Raw genomic sequence first — 23,421 nt, 5'->3', positions numbered from 1 at the left:
CCTGTAAGCCGGGCAGTGGTGGCGCACACCTTTAATCCCAGAACTCGGGAGGCAAGGGTAGCCAGGGCTACACAGAGAAACCTTGAATCTGAAAAACAAATGAACAAAAAGAATAGGCCTGCAGGTAAAGGCACTAGCTGCCCAAGCCTGGTGACATGAATTTGATCCCTTGATCCAAAACTGAAAAGATCGAACCCACTCCAGAAAGATGTCTTCTGACTACCTCAACACACATGCCATGTTGGGTACACATGCACCCAACCCACAGAGACACCACACCAGCAATATAACTTTTTAAAATACATAAAACAAATATACACCACAGCACTTGGGAGGCAGAGGCAGGTGGATCTCTGTGAGTTCCAGGACAGCCTGGTCTACAGAGTGAGTTCAGGATGGTCAGAGATGTTATACAAAAAAATCCTGTCTTGGGGTTGGGGGGTGGGGTGGAGGGAAACACACACACACACACACACACACAAAGAAGATAAAGTTAATTGTCATAATGTAAAGAAAATTTTTTTCTGGGTAAGATTTATCTCTAACTTAAAAAAGAAAATATGTACCTTCATTAGACTGTCTGAAATCAGAATGGTTTGATAACACAGGAATAAGTAAAAAAAAAAAACTTCAAATGGAGACGCTTTGTTGTTCTTTGCCCCTGCTCTTTTTAAAATAGGATCCAGGCTTCCAGCATGCTAAGCAACCCTACAGCTGAACATATTCCTACCAGTTTTCCTTTGGTGTGTCATTTGAGAATGATGTGTCTGTTTTAAGAGTATCAGAAAACTAATGCTTACAAAACATAAGATGGTTCTTACAGCATCTTAGATTTTACATAATTATAATCTTATGCAATTTCCAATTTGATTCATTTAACCAATTCTTGAGAAATGAACATGAAAGTGAGTCATTTATTTATTTATTTACTCTGTGTGTGTGTGGAAGAGATCAGTTGTATTCGCAGGACAGGGTTCTGCCTAAAGTCGCTTTTGTATGACCTGAGGGTCAAGAATAGAAAGAAAAAAATTCTAGAATGCGTCTCTGAGAAAGTATTACTCAAGCTGAAAATTAAGGCATATGTTGACTGAAGAATGGTAGTGCTGAAACAATCCAGATAAACAATGTATGTAAAAGCCCTAAACTAGAAATGTTGTGTCTACACAAATTAAATCAGTGTGGTTGGAGGTTAGTTAAGAGAAAGGAAGAGGTCAAAAGGTGAAAGTAACAAAGTAGGCAAGAACCAAGCTATGTAGAATCTTGTTATTCTGAATTTTTTTCCTTTCTTTTTTTCTTCTGTGTTTTAAGAGGTCTTTTATCCTAAGCTGGTATATCTGAGGAGGACTTTGAACTCCTGATCCTCCTGTCTCTATTTGTTTTATGTAGTGGTGGAGCTCAATCCCAGGGATGTGTGCATGTTAGGCAAGAATTCCAGTAACTGAACTATATCCCCAGAAAGAGATTTTAAATGTTATCTTAAAGTAATAAGCACCTTGGCAATGGGAAAGTCACCGAAAGGTTTCAAGCAAAGAAATTACATGTTATTTGGATGAAAGGAGAAATGGAGTGGTGAGTTTGAGAAGAAGAGAAAACAAGAATTAAAAAAAAAAAACAGGTAGATCAGGAAGGAAAGTAGTGTTAAACTTATAATTACAATAATAATTCATTCTCAAGGGCTGGAGAGATGGCTCAGAGGTTAAGGGCACTGACTGCTCTTCTAGAGGTCCTGAGTTCAATTCCCAGCAACTATATGGTGGCTCACAACCATCCATAATGTGATCTAATGTCCTCTTCTATCATGCAGGCAAAGCACTGTATACATAATAAATAAATCTTATAAAAATTTTAAAAAGATAATTCTTATTTGCTGTGTTTCTGTGTGTCAATGCTTATAGAACTCCTAATAATCAGCAGGGCATGGTGGTGCAAGCCTTTAATCCCAACACTCAAGAGGCAGAGGCAGGCAAATCGCTAAGAGTTTGAGGCCAGCCTGGTCTACAAAGCGAGCCCGGGATATGAACACATCAGGTGAAGAAATCAAGAATATCTCTCAAGCTTCTACCAAGCGTAACTGAATAAATAGACATGTCACATCAAAATGGATATTCCACTTATGGAAATGGACATTGGCAAGGAGAGAATTTGGGTACACAGAGAAAGAGCAAGACTCTACTTTTGAGCTGGGTATGGTTGCACACTCCTTTAATCCCAGCACTAGGGAGGCAGAGGCAGGTGGATTACTTTGAGTTTGAGGCCAGCCTGATCTACAAAGGGAGTCCAGGACAGCCAAGGCTAACACGGAGACACCTTGTCTAGGAAAAAAACAAACAGCAACAAAAACCCAAAAGACTCTAGTTTTTAGATTACTAATGGGAAAAAAAATCAAGTTGAAATGTTAAGCAGTGGGTTCTTTGAATATGGAGCTAAAAACAAAAATTGTCAAGTTAGCAATATATAGTGGATTTTTATTTTTATTTTTTTTTTCTTTTTGAGACAGGGTTTCTTTGTTACACAGAACCCTGGCTATCCTGGACTCTCTTTGTAAACAAGGCTGGCCTTGAACTCAAGAAATCCACCTGCCTCTGCCTCCCAAAGTGCTGGGGTTAGAGGCATGAGCCACCATGTCCAGCCACATAGTGTAATTTAAAGTTTACAGAAGGATGGAAGGGAAACATAAGAGAACCCCAGTCCAAAAATCCGTTATCATTTTACCTCATCAAAATGTCTCACCAAGACAACTGATTACTTCTGTCACTGGGTTTTTCAATCCTTCATTTACCTTGTGCCTATATGCAACACTGGCCTTTCATCTCCTTATCCACTCTATCCGTTATTAAACCGGCAAGCATCTCTTAACGCTACCCAAGTACCCTTCTTTTCTTCCTAGCACCTTCTCTCCGAACTGGCCCGCATGTGCAGAGTTTCAAATATTAACACGGCAAATGACATACATAACATACTAACACACATATATCTATCTATATGTATGGCTCAGTACTCTCTCCTAATATCTAACCCAATAAACCCACATGCCTCAACATTCCCTCTTAGATTACTTCTATCAGCTAGAGACTATGTACTGTAACTCGCCAAGAGTACCCGAAAACTACCCCAGTACAGCTCTCCAACGACACGGAACTTACTACCAATTGCCTTTTTTTCCCCCGCCAGATCTTGATTTTAAATTGGTAAGTTGGACATTGTCAGCGTCACGCTTAGATACGGGGAAGCAACCGAATGCACGACAAAAATCCCACTCCCTGCCTTTTAGTGAGCAATGTTTAAGAGGAGTAGGAAAGTAAAGAACGGTCGCGAGGGCGAACGGGTATCGCATCAAAGTCTTGATGGATATGTGCCAACGGAAGTCACCTGGAAAGACAGCAGGCCTTGCTAGGAGGCAAGCCGAGACCACCAGAACCCTGGTGAGCAGGGGGGCCAGGTTTAGGATGCAGAAAGCGAGTGACAATACGCAGCGCGTTAAAGCACAGGGAAAGTGGAAGGGAAACACTTGAATGGGGCACCTGTAAGTCACAGGGAGCGTCCAAGGACCCAGGGAAGCCTGAGATGCAGCCGGGCGAACTCTGGACGCCGAGTGGGCGGACCGCGGGGCGGGGGGGGGGGGGGGGAAATGCCGGAGAAAACGGCTCAATTCAGAAGCTGTCCGGGGCCGCCTTACCTGTGCCAGAGGGTCCCAGCGCGCGACAAGCCTGCCGGAAGCACAGAGTTCCCGCGAAGGGGGAGGAGCCGAAGAACTCAGAAGGAAGGCGCTCCCCTGGCCTCAGACGCCGAGGCCGTTCTCTCCCCCAACACACCTAAAGCCGCTGATGGCGGGAACTGTGGCTACACGCAAACACGCACGCACGCACGCACTCTCTACGCAACCAGTCCAGGCGCGTGCGCGTAAGCGCGCAAGTCGCCGCCTCATACCCCCGCTCCACCCCTCACTAAGCCCAGCCTCAAAACCCGGGAGGCCCCGCCTCTGCGTGACGCTACTTTAATGCGCATGCGCACTCCCCACTTTTTTTTTTTTAACCCACTTCGGACCTCCCACCATTTCCTCTCGCTTGGCCTGCTTGAGCATGCGCAATTTGTGTCCTTACAAGCCTGCCGGCCTTTTCCCGCCCTTCTCTAGCCTTAAGAGGAAAGTCAGAGTGGACGCTCCTCCAGGGATATACCTGCGATGCCGTGGGGACACGAGGACCAGTAGGCTGCAGACGTCATTTTGATCCTGGATCTGAAGGCGCAAAGAACATACTTTGGGATTATTTGCTAGGCCGAGGGCCAGGAGGCGGGAAAGGGCGGTGTGGGCGGAGGGTCAGAGGTGAGAGGTCAAAGGGCTGCGAAGGGGGAGGAGCGAGCCGTAGTCGCATGGGGGCTCTTCTTCTCCCTCTGCACAACCGCTAGAGCTGGGACGCGGCTCCTTCGCGTCGGGCGGAAGGAGGAGGGCGGCGGCCGCTCTCAACATGCACAGCCTGGCGACGGCAGCGGTGAGTTGTTGCGATTGGAGGCCGGTCTCCGCCTGTTTTCTAGCTCCCAGAGCCGGGCCCCAAGTCCAGCTTGCTCCTGCCCCTGAGCCGCGAGGTCCGGGATTCTCCGCACCGCGCCCTGACCGTGGCGGAGCCGGATCCCCGCCGGACACCCCCCCTCTTCTGGCCTCCCGCGCGGCCTCCGCGTTCTTTTCCGGCGCCGAGGCCTGGTCCCGCGCCCTGCGCGGCCTCAGCAGGCCATTCATTGATTCATTGGCGCTCGGCGTCAGTTTCTGGACGCCGGTTGTGGGCTGGGGTGTCGGCAGCGATGAGGATAATTCCGTGGCCATTCGTTCTGGTCCCGTGCTCCCGGAACTCCTCTCTGGGAAGGAAATCGCTTCTAGCTCAAGATAACTTGCTTTGCATGTGGAAAGCCAGAAACCCGAAGTTCAGGATCTGACGTACGGTTCTCTGCGTTTAGAGCCTTCTTCGCGCATCTTGTTTTATCTTTTTTGGTTTTAAGATTATGGTTTCTCTGTGTAGCCTTGGCTGGCCTGGACTCGCTTTGTAGACCAGGTTGGCCTAGAACTCACAGAGATCCGCCTGCCTCTGCCTCCCTAGTGCTGGGATTAAAGGCGTCGCCACCACGCCCTTCTTGGTTTCTCTTTTAACTGTGGCTTTCAGTTGAATTTAGAGAAAGTTGAGTCCTTGGCCTACAAGGCCTGTATGATGTGGTCCCTTAGTCACGTTTAAGGACTCTGTTTTTGTCACTTGGCCCTTAAGCTCCAACCAAAAATGTATATGCACTTTGCGCTGCAAGATGCAGTTTCTAATTTCTCTACCTGGAATGCCCTTCTTAGGACTCTGCCGCCATGTATGCACACAAGTCCGCCTCAGAGTGACTTTCCCTGACCATGTTCATAGTGGCGTGTAACCCCAACATTTTCTCTTATAAAACATTGATCCTGATATTTAATTATTGGATTTTGCCGGCCAGCGGTGGCACACGCCTTTAATTCCAGCACTCCGGAGGCAGAGGCAGGTGGATGGCTGTGAGTTCGAGGCAAGTCCAGGATAGTCAAGGCTACACAGAGAAACCCTGTCTTGAAACAAGAAAACAAAAAACCAAATAATTACCGGGTTTTTGTTTTATTTTGTTTTGGGTTGTTTTGTTTTGACATGTGGGTTGTCTGTCTCCCTCTCGATGTCAGGGCCAGGTACTTGGTGAATCCTCTTTAACTTGGTTACCCCCACTGCTAGGACAGTTCCTACTACAAGGTAAGCCCTCAAATAATGCTGACTGAATGGCTACTCTCAACAACCATAGGTGAAGCAGGATAGTTTAAGAACACTTCCAAAGGTCAGTTCCACTTTGTTTCACCAAAGGGAAATGATTTCCGGAAAATATGTACTAAAATCACGTTATGAGACAACATGACATAATGACGAAATAGAACAAGAACAACTAACTTAAAGGATAAATGAAATATTCAGGACAGATGTACTTGGAAGGCAGAGGCAGGTGGGATGTCTGTAGATTTCCAGGCCAGTGTGATAGCATTAGTGACACCCTGTCCAAAAAGATGAGAAAAATACTCACCAGAGCATGATGGCAGTGCACCTGTACTGTTAGCTCAGACAGGATTGCAGGTTCAAGACCAGCCTAAGCAACTTAATAAATAAAGACTATCTTAGGACACTTTTTAAAAAATGGTTGGAGATAATAACTATAGCAGAGCACTTGGCCTAGCATGTATGACACCCTGGGTTCAGTCCCTAGAGACGCCTCCCTAAAAGTGAACAGTCTGATAGGCGTGATGTCATGCTTTTAAATCCCAGCCCGCAGGGAGGCAGAGGCAGAAAGATCTCTGAATTTGAGGCCAGCCTGGTCTAATTAGCACTTTAGGCCAGCCAGAGTTACATGGTGAGGTCCTGTCTCAAAAGGGGGATGGGGCTAAGCATAACTGAGACCTATGTGAAAACTTGGGGGACTATGAGATGGCTCAGCGGGTAAAGACTTGTTGCCAAGCCTGATGACCTGAGTTGAATCCCCATAACCCACAGTACACACAAAATAAACTTTAAAAAAAATTTTAAGTACATGCTGCTTCATGAAGTTTGATCTGTCTTCTTTCCAGAGCCAGTCGTATTTTAGATCCTGTATCAATGTTTCTGTTTATAATTGTTCAGGTTCTTAATTAGGCGATTATAGTTTCCATAGATGTGTGTGTGTGTGTGTGTGTGTGTGTGTGTGTGATTTTATTTAAGCAAAAATAAAGCATGCATGTAAGCCACATTATTGCATCATCGCACAGCCTAATTGGTGACTATGATGGCCAGCTGCACTGTTTTTTTCTTTGGTGGTTTTGTAGTTCTTCGAGGAAACTGAGCAATTCCAGCACGGTAAGATTGGTTACACATCTGGAGCACTTTAAGCTCCCTTTTGGTGTATACCAGGAACTTCCAGAAGCTGCTGGGCAGCGTGCTTTGTTTTCTTGGTATTCCCATAATCACATTGGACATTAGAATCTGGCCTTTTAATCTTTTCTGTATCTTTTGTCAAGACCTCAAGGTTTCCAGTTATCCTTAATTTTGACAATGGTCTGACTGGTGCCAAATGGAATTCTTGATCTGCTTTTTGATGATCTTGCTTCACCAAGGTCTGAGGGCAACCATGAGGTCAGGCAGGAGTTGGCAGGCAGCAGCTGGAAAGAAGCCTATAGCTCCTTTTGTTCTTTCTTCTCCAATTATACATACTATTTGAGGAGCAGCAAATTGAAAAACGAGAGTTGGTGATGAGGGAGTTCTTCAAGGTTGGATGGTTGGTTGATTTCAACATCTGAACATGCCCTCTTTAATTCCAATCTCCTCTGCCAAGATTTTTACCTACTTGTTTGCCTGTTGTTGTTGTTGTTGTTGTTGTTGTTGTTACTCCCTATGGCATATTAAGCCAACCATGGTGCTACGTGCCTTTGGTCCCAGAACTTGGCAAGCAGGAGCAGGCATATCTCTGCAAGTTGCTATACAGACCCTGGTCCCAAAAGCAAAACAAACAAAAAACTTGAGCACACTACTCATAAAAGGTTCTCAATATGTATTTCTTCCATTACATTTACCGTGCCATACATAAATTTTAAAATATTTGTTTTGCGGCTTGACCCTTAGGGCAGCTTTGACCACTCATTCATTAGGATAATTGATTATGATACAAATTTGAGTCAATTTTCTTCACAATCCCCTATGCCCATAATCAAAACTGCTTGTTTTTCTTTTTTGTTTGTTTGTTTTGTTTTTTTCCTTTTGTTTTTCAAGACAGGGTTTCTCTGTGTAGCCTTGGCTATCATAGACTCACTTTGTAGACCAGGCTGGCCTCGAACTCACAGTCATCTGCCTGCCTCTGCCTCCTGAGTGCTGGGATTAAAGGCATGCGCCACCACGCCTGGCACTTATGTTATTTTGATCTGGGGAGGGGAGGTGAAATTCCCAATAACATATTATTTACTAGAAATTGCGAGGGAGTTGTTGGAGGTTGGACTGATGTATTTTGATGCTAATTACTGCATGGGGTCTCTGTGACCCACCTTGCCTAAGAGCCTCACCTGTTGACCATCACCCTGGACAGGGCAAATAGGATAGGCATGGGTACCTTCCTGGGTTTGGGGAGACAGAATCTTGGGAGAAGAGGGACTGGAAGAGAAGAGGAAGCAAGAGGCCATTATGGGTTAAGTGGAGGAGAAGCTTGGATGGACACTTGGCCCAGATGATGATAATTAGCAAGAATTTGGGATTATGGATGGGAGGTAGCTTGATAGAAATTATTAGAAGCAGATGGCATGGGATTGGGGCATGCCCCACTATGGGAAGGAGTTTAGGAGATTAATATCTGCCCTGCCCTAGGTTAACTAAGGCTGTTTAAAAATGTAACAGATGTCTGTCTCTGTCTTCACTGATTGCTAACGGGTTAGAAAATACTGCTGTAATAATAGTTATAGGTCTAATGATAAACATTATTAGGCCATACTGATAAATTAACAACAACAGGGAGTATTACACACAACAATGCCCACAATAACTTGTTTTGAGAAGACGCTTGGGTTTTGCTTAATAATGAAAACTTTTTTGGGGGATGAGGATATGTGTGGAAACCAGAGGTCAATTTTGGAAGTTGTTCCTCTGAGTGGTACTTAAGGTGAAGTCTCTGACCTGGATCTTGGCAGTTGGTCTAAATTGGCTGGCCAGTAAGCCTCAGCAATGTTTGCTTCCCCAGCTTTGGGATTGCAAACATGGGCCACCACAGCTGGCTTTTTACGTGGGTTCTGTACATTAAACTCAAGTCCCATACTTTCATGGCAAGCGCTTTACTGACTGAACCATCTCCCCAGCACTAAAGCTGCTTTATTATTTATTATTTATTTTATTTTATTTTTTCTGCTGTGAATTGAGTTTGGGGCCTCATGCATACTAGGCAAGAGACCTACCACTGACCTATTCCCAGCTCTCTCTTTTTAATATACAGCAAGGAAACCATCCCTTTAGCAGGGAGATAGGAAATACTAGTAAAGGACAATAAAGAAACTAACAAAAGATACTGAGGTAGTTGAATTATTCGTGCTCTTGCCACTATGAGATATATCCTAACATTGTCAAAATGGTTTTTTCTATTTAATAGGAACAGAAACCAACGAAGGGTTATCTGTAAGATTAGTAAATGTAGGCGGGCAAAGGGAGATAGCTGAGCTGGTAAGACCACTTGCTGCTCAAGCATGAGAACCTAAGGTCAGGCACAGCTCACATAAAAAGCCAGCTGTGATTACGGGTCTGTAGCCCAGAGACAGAAGGATCGCTAGAGTTTGTCCCCGGAACCCACATGGTAGAAGGGAAAAAAAAAAACTCCCACAAGTTGTTCTCTGACTTCCACACATGCACCATGACACATACACGTGCACTAAATAAGTAAATTAAAAAACTTAAAAGTAGATGATCATTGACTAGGTTCATAGACTAGTTAAATGACTTTCTGTGTTAATAAGTAGCATTACTTTTCTATAGACTTACTGAGATAAGTAGAAGTTACGTCATTTAATCTCCTGAAATGGCTATTACTGGTCATTAAACAGCCAAAGTAAATGTTTAGGATAGTCATTAGAACAGCTTTAATAAAAGTTCTTCACTGATTTCTACTAATGATTTTAGCATCCCTGAACTGTGTGTGTGTGTGTGTGTGTGTGTGTGTGTGTGTGTGTGTGTGTGTGTTGCCCTTGAGCCATAGGTACATACTGAGCCAGTTTCCCAACTCATTTTATTAGCATTGTCTTTAATCAAATCCCAGGTGCCCTACTCTTGGCAGGAAAGTAGTCGATGAGATTGATTCACTGGTGGATCTCTGTGAGTTTGAGGCCAGCCTGGTGTACAAAGTGAGTCCAGGACAGCCAAGGCTACACAGAGAAACCTTGTCTTGAAACCCCCCCCCCCAAAAAAAAAGAAAAAGAAAAACCTATCAACACCCAAATTTTCAGCTCACCAAAGGAAGGAGATGACTTATACAATTTATAGATAAATATTTATTAAAATAATTTATGAATGTCTTTCTAGTCACACTAGTTTTGTGATAAATGTGATAACTATTGATGGCTTACTTAAGTGAGTATCTTTCCTGAGACGAATTTGGTTGAAAGTAAAAATGTTAGCTCCTGTTTTAATTTTTTAATGTTTTTATTTTTTGAGATTATAGTATAATTCCATCGTTCCCCCAAAACTCCCATGTACCCCTACCTCCTCACTCTCTGACATTCATGGCCACTTTTTATTTTAAAAGCAAGTATATATTACTATATTCAAGTATATATTCAGGTGGCTTAAGGACTGCTGTTACTAAAAAGCCAGAGTGGAACGAATAGGGATGATAAAAATGAAGCTCCCATGCAGGCACCGAACTACCCTTCTGCTGCTAGAGTGGCTGCAGAACTGAAGCTCCTGCCTTCGCAGGTGGTGTAATGATCTAAACATGTATCCTTTCTTCTTGTGGGAATGTGTTTTATATACTTTTATTTAGTACGGTCTGTATCAAGCTATGAATTTTCATAAAAGGCTACATAATACTCCATTATAAAGGTGCACCCTGATATATTAAAGCCATACTTATTGATAGCTGTTTGTTAGTTTTCTGCCTTAAAACATCACAATAGTAAGCATCTTGATATATTTTCACTACAGCCCAAATACACCTATAGCAATTTCTTAAACATGAGCTCTTAACTGTCAAATAGGTTGAGTGTTTAGTGAAGCTCCAATATGTATAAAAATATGGTTTTAGGGCTGGAGAGATGCTCAGGGGTTAAGAGCACTGGTTGCTTTTTCGTGGGTCCTGAGTTGAATTCCCAGCAACCACATGGTGGCTCACAACCATCTAGATTGAAGTCTGGTGCCCTCTTCTGGTGTGCAGGCACAAATATGGGTACCACACTGTACATGACAAATAAGTCTCGTTTTAAAAATACATGTTTATAAAACTCTACTGCAGGGTAAGACTTGGTTTAGTTGAAATAAATTGACATTTGTTTTCTTTTTTTCCCCTGAAGCCTGTGCCTACTGCACTGGCCCAAGTGGACAGAGAGAAGATCTATCAGTGGATCAATGAACTGTCTAGTCCTGAGACGAGGGAAAATGCTTTGCTAGAGCTAAGCAAGAAGCGAGAATCTGTCCCTGACCTTGCACCCATGCTGTGGCATTCATTTGGTACTATTGCAGCACTTTTACAGGTGGGTATATATCCACAAGTAGGAATTTAGTCATGTTTATCTTATTGCACTTCTGTTTTTCTCCTTCTTTGGTCAAATGATTTTTGAAGACTTTAGAATGGTTATTTAAATATTAATATTTTGTATTTGTTAAATGCATCTTTTGGGGATCTACTCAGAAGATTGAATTTAGTTGGTCTGAGAGGTAGGCCTTAAAATCTGTGCTTAACAGGTGAATCTAAGAACTATGTTGAGAAACCACTTTTAGAAGTATGACAGGATAGATCTATATAGGAGGGAAGAATACAGAAATATAGAACCATAGGTGTGGTCTGAGGAAAGATATTTTTGAGATAAAAGTGTAGCAAGTATAGAATTAAAGGTGGGTTTCTGTGTGTGATAAGGAGTGAACAACCGCATCTGGTAAAGGGGCTCATTGGGTAAAGGCACTCGCTGCCAAGCTTGACAGCATGAACTTGATCTCTGCTTACAACGAGAAATGTGAATCCTGCAGGTTGTCTTCTGATCTCTATACATGTGCTGTGATGTGCATACACACCACACAAACAAATAAGACGAAGAATAAATAACTGAAAGTTAAGACAGGCCAAATAAAATGGAGCAATACCAAGGTATTAGAATACCCACCCTATGAAGTTTCTCCCCAAATTACTAATGGTCTTTCAAATCTGTTAGTGTTACAGATGGGTTTTCAGCTAAGATAAACAGAATTGTATTCAACATGGGTCTCATTATAAAGTAGAAGAAGTCCTAGATTTGATTCCTAGCGTCTACATTGCAGCTTACAACCAGCTATAACTCCAGTTCCTGGGGTCTGACCCTCTTTCTGGTTTTTGTGGGCATTGTGTACATGTGGTGCACAGATAGTGCATGCAGGCAGAACACGCATAAAATGCAGGAAAAAAAGACTAGCTGCAGAATCTAGAAGGACCGGAGACCTACTTGCTTCCATAGCAGTATTCCTAGAAACACATAGCAGAAGGTCTTGCCTAGTCCAGTGCCCTTCGATGAAAGGATAAATGAGTTTCTGCAGCAACTAGTTAGTATGCTGTGACACTAGTAATAATTTTGTGATTAATTAATTATGTGGAATTCTTTGTATTTTTCAGGAAATTGTAAATATTTATCCATCTATCAACCCTCCAACCTTGACAGCACACCAGTCTAACAGAGTGTGCAATGCTCTAGCATTGCTGCAGTGTGTAGCCTCACATCCAGAGACCAGGTAAGTGCTTCGAGTGTGGTAATGGGGGTGGGTGGGTATTTGATAGGAACTTACATGCCTTTGCTGAGTGATCAGAGAAAGGACATGCAATGTAACATGTGGGTATTAGTCTTCAGAAATTGCTCAATTTTTATTTATTCAAGGCAATGGCTCTTTTTCTTACAAGTTTTATTAGGGTAAGGTTTTTTTTGTTTGTGTTTTTTGTTATGTTTTTGTTTTTCTTTTCGTTTCTCAAGTCAGGATTTCTGTGGGTAGCCTTGTCTGTCCTGGACTCCCTTTGTAGACCAGGCTGGCCTTGAACTCACAGAGCTCTACCTGCCTCTGCCTCCCCAATGCTGGGATTAAAGGTGTGTGCCACCAACCCCACCCCACCCCCAGCTTGATTCCATACTTTTAACATAGTAGGAATAGTTTACTAATTGCTATGTTGTAAGAGGAAAGATGTTGCTTAGTTACCTTAAAAATATTTTCTGGCAGCTGGGTGTGGTGGCACATGTATTTAATCTGAGCACTAAGGAGGCAGAGGTAGGTGGATCACTGTGAGTTCAAGGCCAGCCTGGTCTACAAAGCGAGTTCAGGACAGACAAGGCTACACAGAGAAACTCCCTGTGTACAAATAAACCACAGCGAATAATCCTGGTTTTCTCTGACAGTCTGTGAAATCACAGGTACGGAATTAATCGATATGTGTGTACATCTGTCTAAGGGCATACACATGTGCCTAAGCTGCCACTCCTGTCTGGGTGCTTGCAAGGACTAGAAGATTCCCCTGTAGCTGGAACTACCAGAGGCAGTTGTAAGCTGCAGGAAGTGCATGTGGGCACTGAACTCAGGTCTCAGCAAATGCTCTTGATCACTTAGAAACATCTTTTCAGCCTCCTGGAAGATTCTCTTTAGCCTTTTGTTTTGTTTTGTCTTGTTTTAGACAGTGTCTTTTGGTTATTCCCAAACTCTTTAATTCTCCTTTAGGCGGGTCCCTGAGTGCTAGGATTGTGTATCAATGTATAGTTGCACATTGGCTTTAGCATTTGTGGCTTGGGTTTATTTTTTGTTTCTTTTTAACCTATAGTGGAGTACTTTTGAGTTAGTCAGTTTTTAAGGTTTCAGTGAAGGTTGAAAATAAACTCTGTTGCTTTAAATCACCCTAGCCTAGGTTGCTGTTCCACATTGACACTTTAACTGAGTCTTTATGGTGTGTCAGTGAGGGCAGAAGGTGCTCTTCTAAGCAGTGTAGACATGTCTAGCTTCTGTGACTGAGCTTGTAAGCCCTCAACATCTCTGATTTCTGACAATCAAATATATCTCCAGGCATTGACACATGTCTCCTAAGGATCAAAATTATACACTTAACAATGTTGGTCAACTAAAAAACAATAAAATTCTTTTCTAAAGATTCCTCACTCTGGGTCAGGTGTGGTGGCACATCTGTAATCCCTGCACTGGGAGGCAGAAGCAGGCAGATCTCTGTACAAGGCCACCCTGGTCTGCAAAGTGAGTCCTGGACAGCCAAGGCTACACAGAGAAACCTGCCTAGGGGTGGAGGGGAGCATATGTGTGTGTGTATGTATTCGTTTCTCTAACAGTCTCACTTGTTTCAGGTTTAGAAATGTAATGTTTAGAAGTCAGCTCTGGGTTCTGAATGTGGTTTTTTTTCTTTCAGGTCAGCTTTTCTTGCAGCACACATCCCACTTTTTTTGTACCCCTTTTTGCACACAGTTAGCAAGACTCGTCCCTTTGAGTATCTTCGGCTCACCAGCCTTGGAGTTATTGGTAAGTTATTTTTTTGTTTTTGTTTTGTTTTTCTGGAGATGTGGAGCAGGTCATTGCACCCAGGGTTTTATGCATGCTAGGCAAGCTCTCTACCTGCTTGAAAACTTAGCAGGCATCATTCTTCTTTATATAATGTTTTTTCTGTTTTTATTTTACAACCGAGATAGTTAGCCCATTGCTCTTATCTTCCCCTTCCCACCCTCTCTCCTTCTGCCCTATTACCCTCCCCTAGACCTCTAATAGGGGCCCTCCTCCCCCACTGTCTGACCACAGCCTATCAGGTCTCATACAGATGTCCTGCATCACCTTCTTCTGTGGCACCATTCTTAATGTTAGTAAAGCTGTGAGGATCGGAAATCAAGATCTGATTTTAGCACCAAATATAGAGGGAGTAAAGAATAATTTGATGTTAACTAAGTTGAGTGAACTTACTTAAATAACTCAGAGCCTTGTACTAAGCTAATCCTCTTAACACTGACCATTTTCCCTACTTGCTTTATTTTTATTTTGTAAATTTTGACACAGTGTCTTACTAAATTGCCCAGGCTGGACTTGAGCTCACAATCTTACTTCAGTCTCATGAGTGTTTTGTATATATATACATATATATATATACATACATACATATATATATGCCTTTGTGTATGGCAAGAAGTTAATTCAGTAAATTTTTTTTTATATCTTTCTGTTTTAATATTTTCTTCATGTATAATGTGCCTATGTGAATCAATACCTCTCTCTCCCTCTTCTCTAACTCTGGATGGCCCAGGTTGATCTTCAATTCAACATCTTCCTGTCTTACCTTCCCTATGCTAGGATTACAGTCATGACTCACTACATCTGACTCTTTTGTTGTTTTTGGTTCAGATGGATTCCCTGACAAGGAAACCACAATCTATATATCACATTAAATTCCATTTGAGACAGGGTTTCTCTGTGTAGCCTTGGCTGCCCTGAACTTGCTTTGTACACCAGGCTGGCATTGAACTCACAGAGATCCACCTGTCTTTGGCCCCCAAGTGCTGGGATTAAAGGCATTGGCCACCACACCTGGCTAAATTCCATAGCTTATTTTTGAGCTGGGTGTGGTCCAGGACAGCCAAGATAACAGAAAAACCCTGTCTCAAAAAACAAAAAACAAACCAGAAAAGCCTTATTTTTGATGAGCAATACAGAGTAAATGTATCTTTTCTCTAAAATAATTTTGCTTGTTCATATTTTCCTTAGGGGCCTTGGTTAAAACAGATGAACAAGAAGTAATCAACTTTTTATTAACAACAGAAATCATCCCTTTGTGTTTGCGCATTATGGAATCTGGAAGTGAACTTTCCAAAACGGTATGTGCTTTTAAGTGAGAGTGAGCATTGTTTTGGTTCTGGAGCTACTGCTTTTTAAAGTGTACTTACTTGAGTGGGTGAGTGACTGTGCCATACCACACCTGTTGAGATAAAGGACAACTTTAGGGAGTTGGTTGTCACCGTCTACGTTGTGTCTCTGCTTCCCATCTCATTACAGGTGCGTACTGCTACATCTTGCTTTCTGTGTAAGTTCTGGGGGTCAAACTTGGGTCATCAATGTCTTAGTTAAGATTTCTCTTGCTGTGATTAATATACTGTGACCAGAAGCAACTTGAGGATGAAAGGGTTTGTTTCATTTTACAATTTATAGTCCAGTATCCAGGGAAGTCAGAGCAGAAAGTCAAGGCAAGAATTGATGCAGAGGCCGTTAGAGGAGTGCTGCTACTGGCTTGCTCTGCATAGCTTGCTCAGCTTTCTTAAAGCACCCAGGATAATCAGTCTTCTGGCTTCAAAGAGCACCTGTACACACATAGTGCACATGAAATTCTCTCTCAAATTTGGAACAACCCTTCTACCTCAGACTCCTGAATACTAGAATTATGGACGTATATCACAGTACCAGGCTTGTATTTATTGGGGGTGAGCACTTATAACACTTTGCCCATAGTAGACACACACTGTAATAAACGTTCTTTGTCAAGGCTGTCATGAATGATCAAAAAACCTGGGAAATATTTTTTAAATGCTGGGGTAAGTCTGGAGAGATAGTTCAGTGGTTAAGAGCACTGGCTATTTTTCCAGGGGACCCAGGTTTAATTCCTTCCACCCATGTGGTGGTTCACAACCACCTGTAACTCCAGTCCCAGGAAATCCAACGCCCTCTTGGCCTCTGTGAGTAGTATTACATGCACATGGTGTATAGACATAGATGATGGCAAAACACCCATACACGTGAAAATGGACAAGTCTTTTTCTTTTTTAAGATTTGTTTGTTTATTTCTTATGTATACAATGCTCTGCTCACATGTGTGCCTGCACGCCAGAAGAAGGCACCAGCTCTCATTATGGATGGTTTTGAGTCACCATGTGGTTTCTGGGAATTGAACTTGGGACCCTAGAAGAACAAACAGTGCTCTTAACTTTTGGCCATCTCTCCAGCCTGAGAGAGGCCCGACAAATCCTTTTTAAAATCTGGGACTGAAAAAATGGCTTGTAGTTAAGAGCACTTAATGCACAATCATAACAACTGGAGTTCAAATTCTAGCACCATATGCCAAGCTGTACATCCTATGCACACCTATCCCTAGTCCTGAGTGGATCGAGATACGAGTCACTGGGGTTTGCTGCCTTCCAGCCTAGAGGAAAACACCAACCCCAGGTTCAGATAGAGACCCTGCTTGGAAGGAATAGGCAGAGAGTGATAGAGAAGATCTGACACCCTCTTTGGCTTCTTCACAGATCTACACTCATGCAATGTACACATACTCATACAAATACACACATAAATCTTCAATAAATATAGATGTGCAGATCTAATCCTAGACCTGCTATGAATGCTTTTCCAGGGTGCTAACGTTTGGTTGGGTAGGTGGTTAGTTGATTGGCTGGCTGTTTATGTTTCTGTATGTATGTGTGAGGGCACAGCACACACATGAAGGGTAGAGGACAATTGCTCCTCTCCTTCAAGCACGTGGATCTTGACTGTTGAATTCAGGTCCTCGGTTAGTGGCAAGTGTCTTTACTCGCAGGGCCATCTCACTGGCCTCACTGATTGGTGGTTTAATCCTAGGTGAATGTATAATGTAACTAATCAGCATATAAGAATTTTTACTGTGATTCCTCTTAGGTGAAATTCAAAAACAAGGCTAAAAGCTCGCCAAGTAATACTCTTATTAGTGAATTTGCTCTTTGCTGTGTGTGTTTGTGTTAGTTGCCTATTGCTGTCATGACAAATTAGCAGAACTAACTGATGGCTTAACTTGTAAATGTATTCTCAATCCACAAGTCAGTTTCAACAAGCTAAAGTCAAGCCAGGTAGAGCAGGACCAGGGCTCCTCTGGAGGCTATAGGGGAAAGAGCCTTTTTTTTTCCCACTTCTAAAATTGCATTCCTTGTGTTCCATTATACATGGTTCCCTTCTATCTACGAAGCAAGCAGTTGAGCGTGTTCACATGTCATTCTTTTACATTCCTCTCTCCTTTGTGGTTAAATCTCCATATCTCTCTTAGAATGATATCAGTGATTCTTAGGCCCTATGTGGGCAATCTCTAGCTCAAGCTCCCTAATCAGATCTGCAAAGACCCTTTTTCATGTATGAGACAACACTCTCTGGGTTTGGTAATTAAGACGTAACTACTAGCTGGTCGTGGTGGCGCCCGCCTTTACTCCCAGCACTCGGAAGGCAGAGGCAGGTGGATCACTGTGAGTTCGAAGCCAGCCTACAAAGTGAGTCTAGACAGCCAAGGCTACACAGAGAAACCCTGTCTCCAAAAAACAAACAAACAAAAAGACGTAGCTACCTTTGAAGTATATTATTTGGCCTATCAGTATTATATCCAGTGGAACAATAACAGCAGTTGTTCTGATGGCACCAAAGAAAGATCATTGTTATCCTGTCTACGAGCAAGCAATGTGACTCCTGCCTGTAACCATAACATTTAGAAGGCTGAGACAAGGGTGTTGCTGTGAGTTTGAGGCTATATAGCAATGGCTACAGAGTAAGCCCCTCTCTCAAACCTTTTCCCCAACATAATGATTGTCTGATATAAAATAGGAGCTGGAGGGTAGGGTTGAACTCCTGTTCCAAGCTGGTTTGGTACTCACTATATAGGCCAAGCTGGCCTCATTTTACACCATCTCCTGGTCATTATCTAGTGTTTTCCCTTTTATATAAAATGAGAATGATGGTATATACTTCATGGCTTCAACAGTAAAAGTAAGGCCTATAAATTGTTTTTAGAAAAAAAAATCCTGGCACATAGTAATTGTTGAGTGTGATATTTGTTCTTTTGTGTTATGCGTGATAAAGTTATGTATAGTGTACAGGGAGCTCTACTTACTCTTGTTTTTTGAGTGCTGATTATGCATAGATAAATGATTAGCTAAGTAATTGACAAGTCTGAGCAACTCTTTAGACTTGCTTTGTTTTACTCCAGGTTGCCACATTCATCCTTCAGAAGATCCTCTTAGATGACACTGGTTTGGCTTATATATGTCAGACATATGAGCGGTTTTCCCATGTTGCTATGATCTTGGTGAGTACTTTCCTTTACTGTCTTTGCAATCTACTTCTGATCATGTAACTTGACCCTTCATAACTGGCTGAAAACTTAAGTCTTCTAACTGGAAATAACTGTTTTGGCCAGGTACAGTGGTACATGCCTGTTATCTCAGTATCTATAAGGCAGAGAGAGGCAGAAGGATCACTGCAGGCTTGAGGCCAGCATGAGTTCCATACCAGCCAAGTGAAGCAGCAATGCCCTGTCCCAAAAATACTAGCTGGCATGGTAGTGCGTGCCTTTAATCCCAGAACTCTAGAGGCAGAGGCAAGCAGATCTCTGTGAGTTCTAGTCCAGTCTGATCTAGGCTAGCCAAGACCACCTTCAGAGACCCTGTCTCAAAAAGGAAAAAATTAAAATCTTGGAAACTTCTATAATGATTCTTAGATGACCTAATCTCTGGTGTCAATTAGAATTATTTTGTGGCTTTTCTCCCCCTACCCTTGTTTTGGGTAAAACAGGGTAAAATGGTCCTGCAGCTATCCAAAGAACCGTCTGCTCGTCTGTTGAAGCATGTAGTAAGATGTTACCTTCGTCTCTCAGATAATCCCAGGTAAAGATTTAACCAGGACTTCAGGGAAATAGTCTCATGAATGGATTCCAGTCTCTTGCTCAGGTCTTGTCTTGAGGATGGGAAAGGATATAACTCTACTTTTATCTAAGACAAACTTAAGTTCCTGTTAAAATTTCAAGTTCTAACTTAAAGCCCACTAGATAAACCAGGCATGGTGGTGCATGCTTTTAATCCCAGCACTTAGGAGGCTGAGACGCTCGGATCTCTGAATTCAAGGCCAGCTTGGTTTACAAAGAATTCCAGGAACGCAAGGGCTATTATACAGAAAAACCCTGTCTTGAAAAACAAAAAATCTACTAGTTAGATCTTTGCTTTGTAATTCTGTCCTACCCTGAAATTCCAGAAAGCCCAGACAGTTTGGTTTGGGCTCTCTGTGGCTATTCCAAGTAATCAGAAAGACAAGTGTACTTTAAAGATCTCCTGCACAGTCCCATAGCCTGCAGTTCTCAGCTTCCTGTAAGGTGCTGAGCTTATTATTACCTTTTCTTGGTATGTTCAAGATCTCTGCCAGAGTCATACACTTTGTAGATGTAATGCACTTCAGAAATGTTTGACCTTTTGTCTATTAATCCATAATTTATGCTGAAAGCTACATGTTCAGATTCTGCCAAGCCACATAATGGAGTGCTTTCTGAGTCCTTAGGAACCGAGGTGCTTGATTAATGTGAATGCAATCTTTAGCCACTGGTGTTATTTGAGCCCTAGCTATTCTTTGATCATATTGTCCTGTTTTTCAGTGGTTCCTTCTTTTCCCTTCAAGTTTGCAATATGCTTATTATAAATTCTACCTGTTTGAGTATAAAAACTCTGTTCAGAACAGCCCTGTGTGGAGTTTGCAGGTTTCTAGATAAAGCTGCTACAATATATTTTATTATTCATCTTTTATTAAGGCTTTCAAATACAAAGTTGAAGCATTTCTATAAAAACATAACTGATGTTAGTATAGGATTAAAATCCATTAATCCCAGCACTTGGGAGGCAGAGGCAGGTGGATCACTGTGAGTTTGAGGCAAGCCTGGTCTACAAAGTGAGTCCAGGACAGTCAAGGCTGTACAGAGAAACCCTGTCTTGAAAAAGCAAAAAACAAAAAATGTTTTTTAAATCAAATAAAAGAAAATCCATTAATTTATCATATAAATGAGGTCATGTCTGATTTTAGAGTGTATAACTTTTTAATAATTTCATTTATCCTAGCTATGTCTGATGGTGTTTTGACAGTGTTTATTATAATAAATCAAAACAAAGTTTAGACTGATGTAAACTATTGTACCATTTTATTCCATTTTGCTTTTGCATGAAATCTGCATTTGGGTATGGTGAAAATATTTGTGGACTACACATTCTAGATATTTCTGAACCTATGGATAACACCTGCTTTAAGGGATTCTAATAGTTTCTTGGTGTAACTTGACAGCCATAGATTTCTAGAAAATTGTATATTTATATCTAAGAAAGGGGCTCTTCCCAGCCCCCAAATTTGGGTTTATTTGTTGCCTTTCTGGTTGGTTTGTTTGTTTCTGATGTAGGGCACGTGAAGCACTCAGACAATGCCTCCCTGACCAGCTGAAGGACACAACCTTTGCCCAGGTGCTAAAAGATGACACCACCACAAAACGCTGGCTTGCACAACTGGTGAAGAACCTGCAAGAGGGCCAGGTCACCGATCCCCGTGGAATTCCCCTGCCCCCTCAGTGATCCTCCCTTTTCCCTCTTACTGCTCCCCTAAAGTGGGGAGTGGGGGGTGGAACCTATGAGGAAAACAGCTCAGGTTTATTGCTGACTGGGAATAGACAACCTCAATGCTGAACCGCACTGGAGGAAAGGGGCAAGGTACCCCGCTGAGGTGTGTGGCCTGACTGGAGGTCCTGGATCCCCCTGCTGCTCCCAGGAATTGGGCTCCTGACACAGCAGTCTGCCACCGCAGCCCAGGAGGGTGTCAACACCAGCAAATGCTGTTCTGCAGCATGCCCAAGATGACCCTGCTCCTGAACGTCTACCTAGCCGCTGGTAGAGAGGAGAAAGGGGGACAGCAGCAACTCTAGGCATGGTGAGCGCCTGGGACCAAGCCATGTGGCTTTTTTTTTTTTTTAAACTCAGCCTTCCTGGAAGACTTAAGAAGTGTCTGTTAATTCTCTCTCTCTCTCTTACAGTATTTGTTTACTTTGGGTTTTCTTTAATCTCAAGAGAGGGGTGTGTTGAATGGTGGACACACGCTGTAGTTTTCAGCAAAATTTTGTCAGTTGGCACTGTTTATGAGTCTGTTAGCTGCATATGCTCAATAAAAAGTTGGTCTGAGCATTGCAACCCCTCTGGCAGACCAATAGCTCCATCGGGCTGTTGGGTGGAATGGGAGGCGGGGGAAGAGGAAAGCCAAAGGACAAGCAGGAACTCTGCGCCTGTTCCCCTCTGCCCGGTTCTTCCCTTCCCAAGCCTGGCTGCTGTGAGGACCTTAACCTTGTTTTTGCCTTTAGCTGTTGGCGTTCCCAAATCTCAGCATCCCCCTTTTTACCACTTAAAGCAGATGTCTTAAATTTACCCAACCTTACTGAAAGAGAATTGTATTGGGACAGGAAGGATGGCAGTCTTCAGAGCCAAGTCTTCAAAAATTATTTTCAGGTGGCTTCTCAAAGGGAGCAAGCGCCTGGATCCAGGTGGTAGGCTACGGGATCCCATTCTTGTAGTGTGAGTTTCAGCAGCGCCATCTCTCCTCGTGATTATACTTGAAACAGTAGTAGCTGAATGAGTTTCTTCAGATTTAAGATGAATAGCTGGACTTGGCTGGCTCAGTCTCCTCCCCCTTTAACATATTTTCTTTGGTCTATGGAAACTACAGGGTTGCCACTAAAATTTTCTTTTTAACTGGTTGATAATGGAAGAGTTCCCCTTCCATCTCTGGGCTTGAATCTATAACCTATTGTTGTAAACTGCCTTTCTTTCTGTGGCCCTTCCACCTGTCAACCCTTTCTCTTTCTCTCTTGTCCTCTCATCTCCATTGATAGGATTATTGATCCAACTCTAGAGAGAGACCAAATCTTCAGCCTACATGTCACATACTTGGAGATGTCTGTGAGGAGTTTGAGGAGGTTGTGTAAAGGGATGGATGCTATAGAAAGCTTTGCAGAGGCAGTTGTGCCAACCCAAGGGCTCTTTAAGCCGACTTCCAAAAGGGGAGCCGGCCTTGTTCGTTGGCTTCTGCCTCTAGAGCCAAGAAAGTAGTAGTAATTAAGTAGCCTAGATTTAAGAGGGTAGAATAAACATTTAATCCCCTGCCTTCCAATTGAAGAGGAAGACTTGGCCTCAGGCCTGAAGAGGAAACGTCTCAGAGACAGAACAGCATCAACTTGATACATGTCTTGACTCACCCCACAGCTTGTGATCTAAAAAGTTCACTAGGGTACCCTGATTTTTGAAATCCACCTTCCTGCTGAGCCAAAGTGTCTCATTCTTCTCCACTAGGGGAGCAGCTGAGGCTTGGGGCCTTGCTCCCCGGGACATTCTCTCCATCTTTTGGTGCATTGGCTATGTTTCTGGGCCAATAGTGTCTTAATTCATGTCCCATTTATCCTCAGCTGGCCTTGGAACCTACATAGGAGTTGGATGGGGAGGGGTGCAATGGGTCTTATTTCCTGTGGTTGGTCCTGATGTTGTATGTATTATATAAAGAGATCCCCCTCCCCTTATTTTGTGCTTTCCATCCCTCCCCCTCAACAGGATTAAAATAAAACATGTTCTGATTTTTAAAAAATATTTCTTTCTTTTAATTGAAGATTTTATTCTTTCAGCATACAAATATCTAGGCACTTTAATCTGGTGATTAGGTACGGGACACGGGGGTTTGAGACCGGGTTTCCCTGTGGAGCCCTGGAATTCTTTGTAGACCTCGAACCACCTGCCTTTGCCTCCTGAGTGCTGGGATTAAAGGTGTGTGCCACCAAACCCTTTCTCTTTTTTTAATCATGTGATCTTTATTGGACCTGTCTCTACCCTGTCTACTTACACACACACACACACACACACACACACACACACACACACACACTACCCTGCTAAGA

General features: G+C 42.8%; 2 protein-coding genes across 10 annotated transcripts in view; one reads left to right on the top strand and one right to left on the bottom strand.

The window, feature by feature from the left end:
* The window catches only part of USP37 (ubiquitin specific peptidase 37), an 89,031-nt gene that overhangs the window by 65,489 nt on the left and 121 nt on the right, over positions 1-23,421 (bottom strand). For 5 of the 9 annotated variants that reach the window (XM_084778467.1, XM_084778475.1, XM_084778473.1 and 2 more), the window contains exon 1: positions 3,677-3,905. The exons of 1 other annotated variant lie outside the window; for it this stretch is intronic. The gene's annotated coding sequence lies outside the window, so the exon portion shown is untranslated. Of the gene's footprint in view, positions 1-3,521; positions 3,541-3,676; positions 3,907-4,175; positions 4,303-23,421 lie in introns of those variants that run through there. 3 more of the 9 variants (XM_084778469.1, XM_084778472.1, XM_084778470.1) reach the window with 3 other exon arrangements.
* On the top strand, positions 4,347-23,116 carry CNOT9 (CCR4-NOT transcription complex subunit 9). The gene is made up of 8 exons (XM_084778536.1): positions 4,347-4,487; positions 11,045-11,224; positions 12,334-12,449; positions 14,110-14,219; positions 15,447-15,556; positions 18,673-18,771; positions 19,257-19,348; positions 20,896-23,116. The coding sequence occupies exons 1-8, from the start codon at positions 4,464-4,466 to the stop codon at positions 21,062-21,064; spliced, it is 900 nt and encodes a 299-aa protein (XP_084634662.1). The 5' UTR covers positions 4,347-4,463; the 3' UTR covers positions 21,065-23,116.

Source organism: Acomys minous, assembly GCF_964271855.1.
Source record: "Acomys minous genome assembly, chromosome: 4".
In the NCBI taxonomy this organism is placed as follows: Eukaryota; Metazoa; Chordata; class Mammalia; order Rodentia; family Muridae; genus Acomys; species Acomys minous.
Note: the sequence above shows the minus strand (reverse complement) of the source record. Positions and strands in the feature narration are given on the sequence as shown.

Bases quoted from the DNA above. Each gene is read 5' to 3' on its own strand.
- CNOT9 (XM_084778536.1), top strand. From the start codon at position 4,464: ATGCACAGCCTGGCGACGGCAGCG. The intron at 12,450-14,109 runs GTAAGTGCTTCG...TTTTTCTTTCAG, and splicing joins GCCTCACATCCAGAGACCAG to GTCAGCTTTTCTTGCAGCAC. The intron at 19,349-20,895 runs GTAAAGATTTAA...TTTCTGATGTAG, and splicing joins CGTCTCTCAGATAATCCCAG to GGCACGTGAAGCACTCAGAC.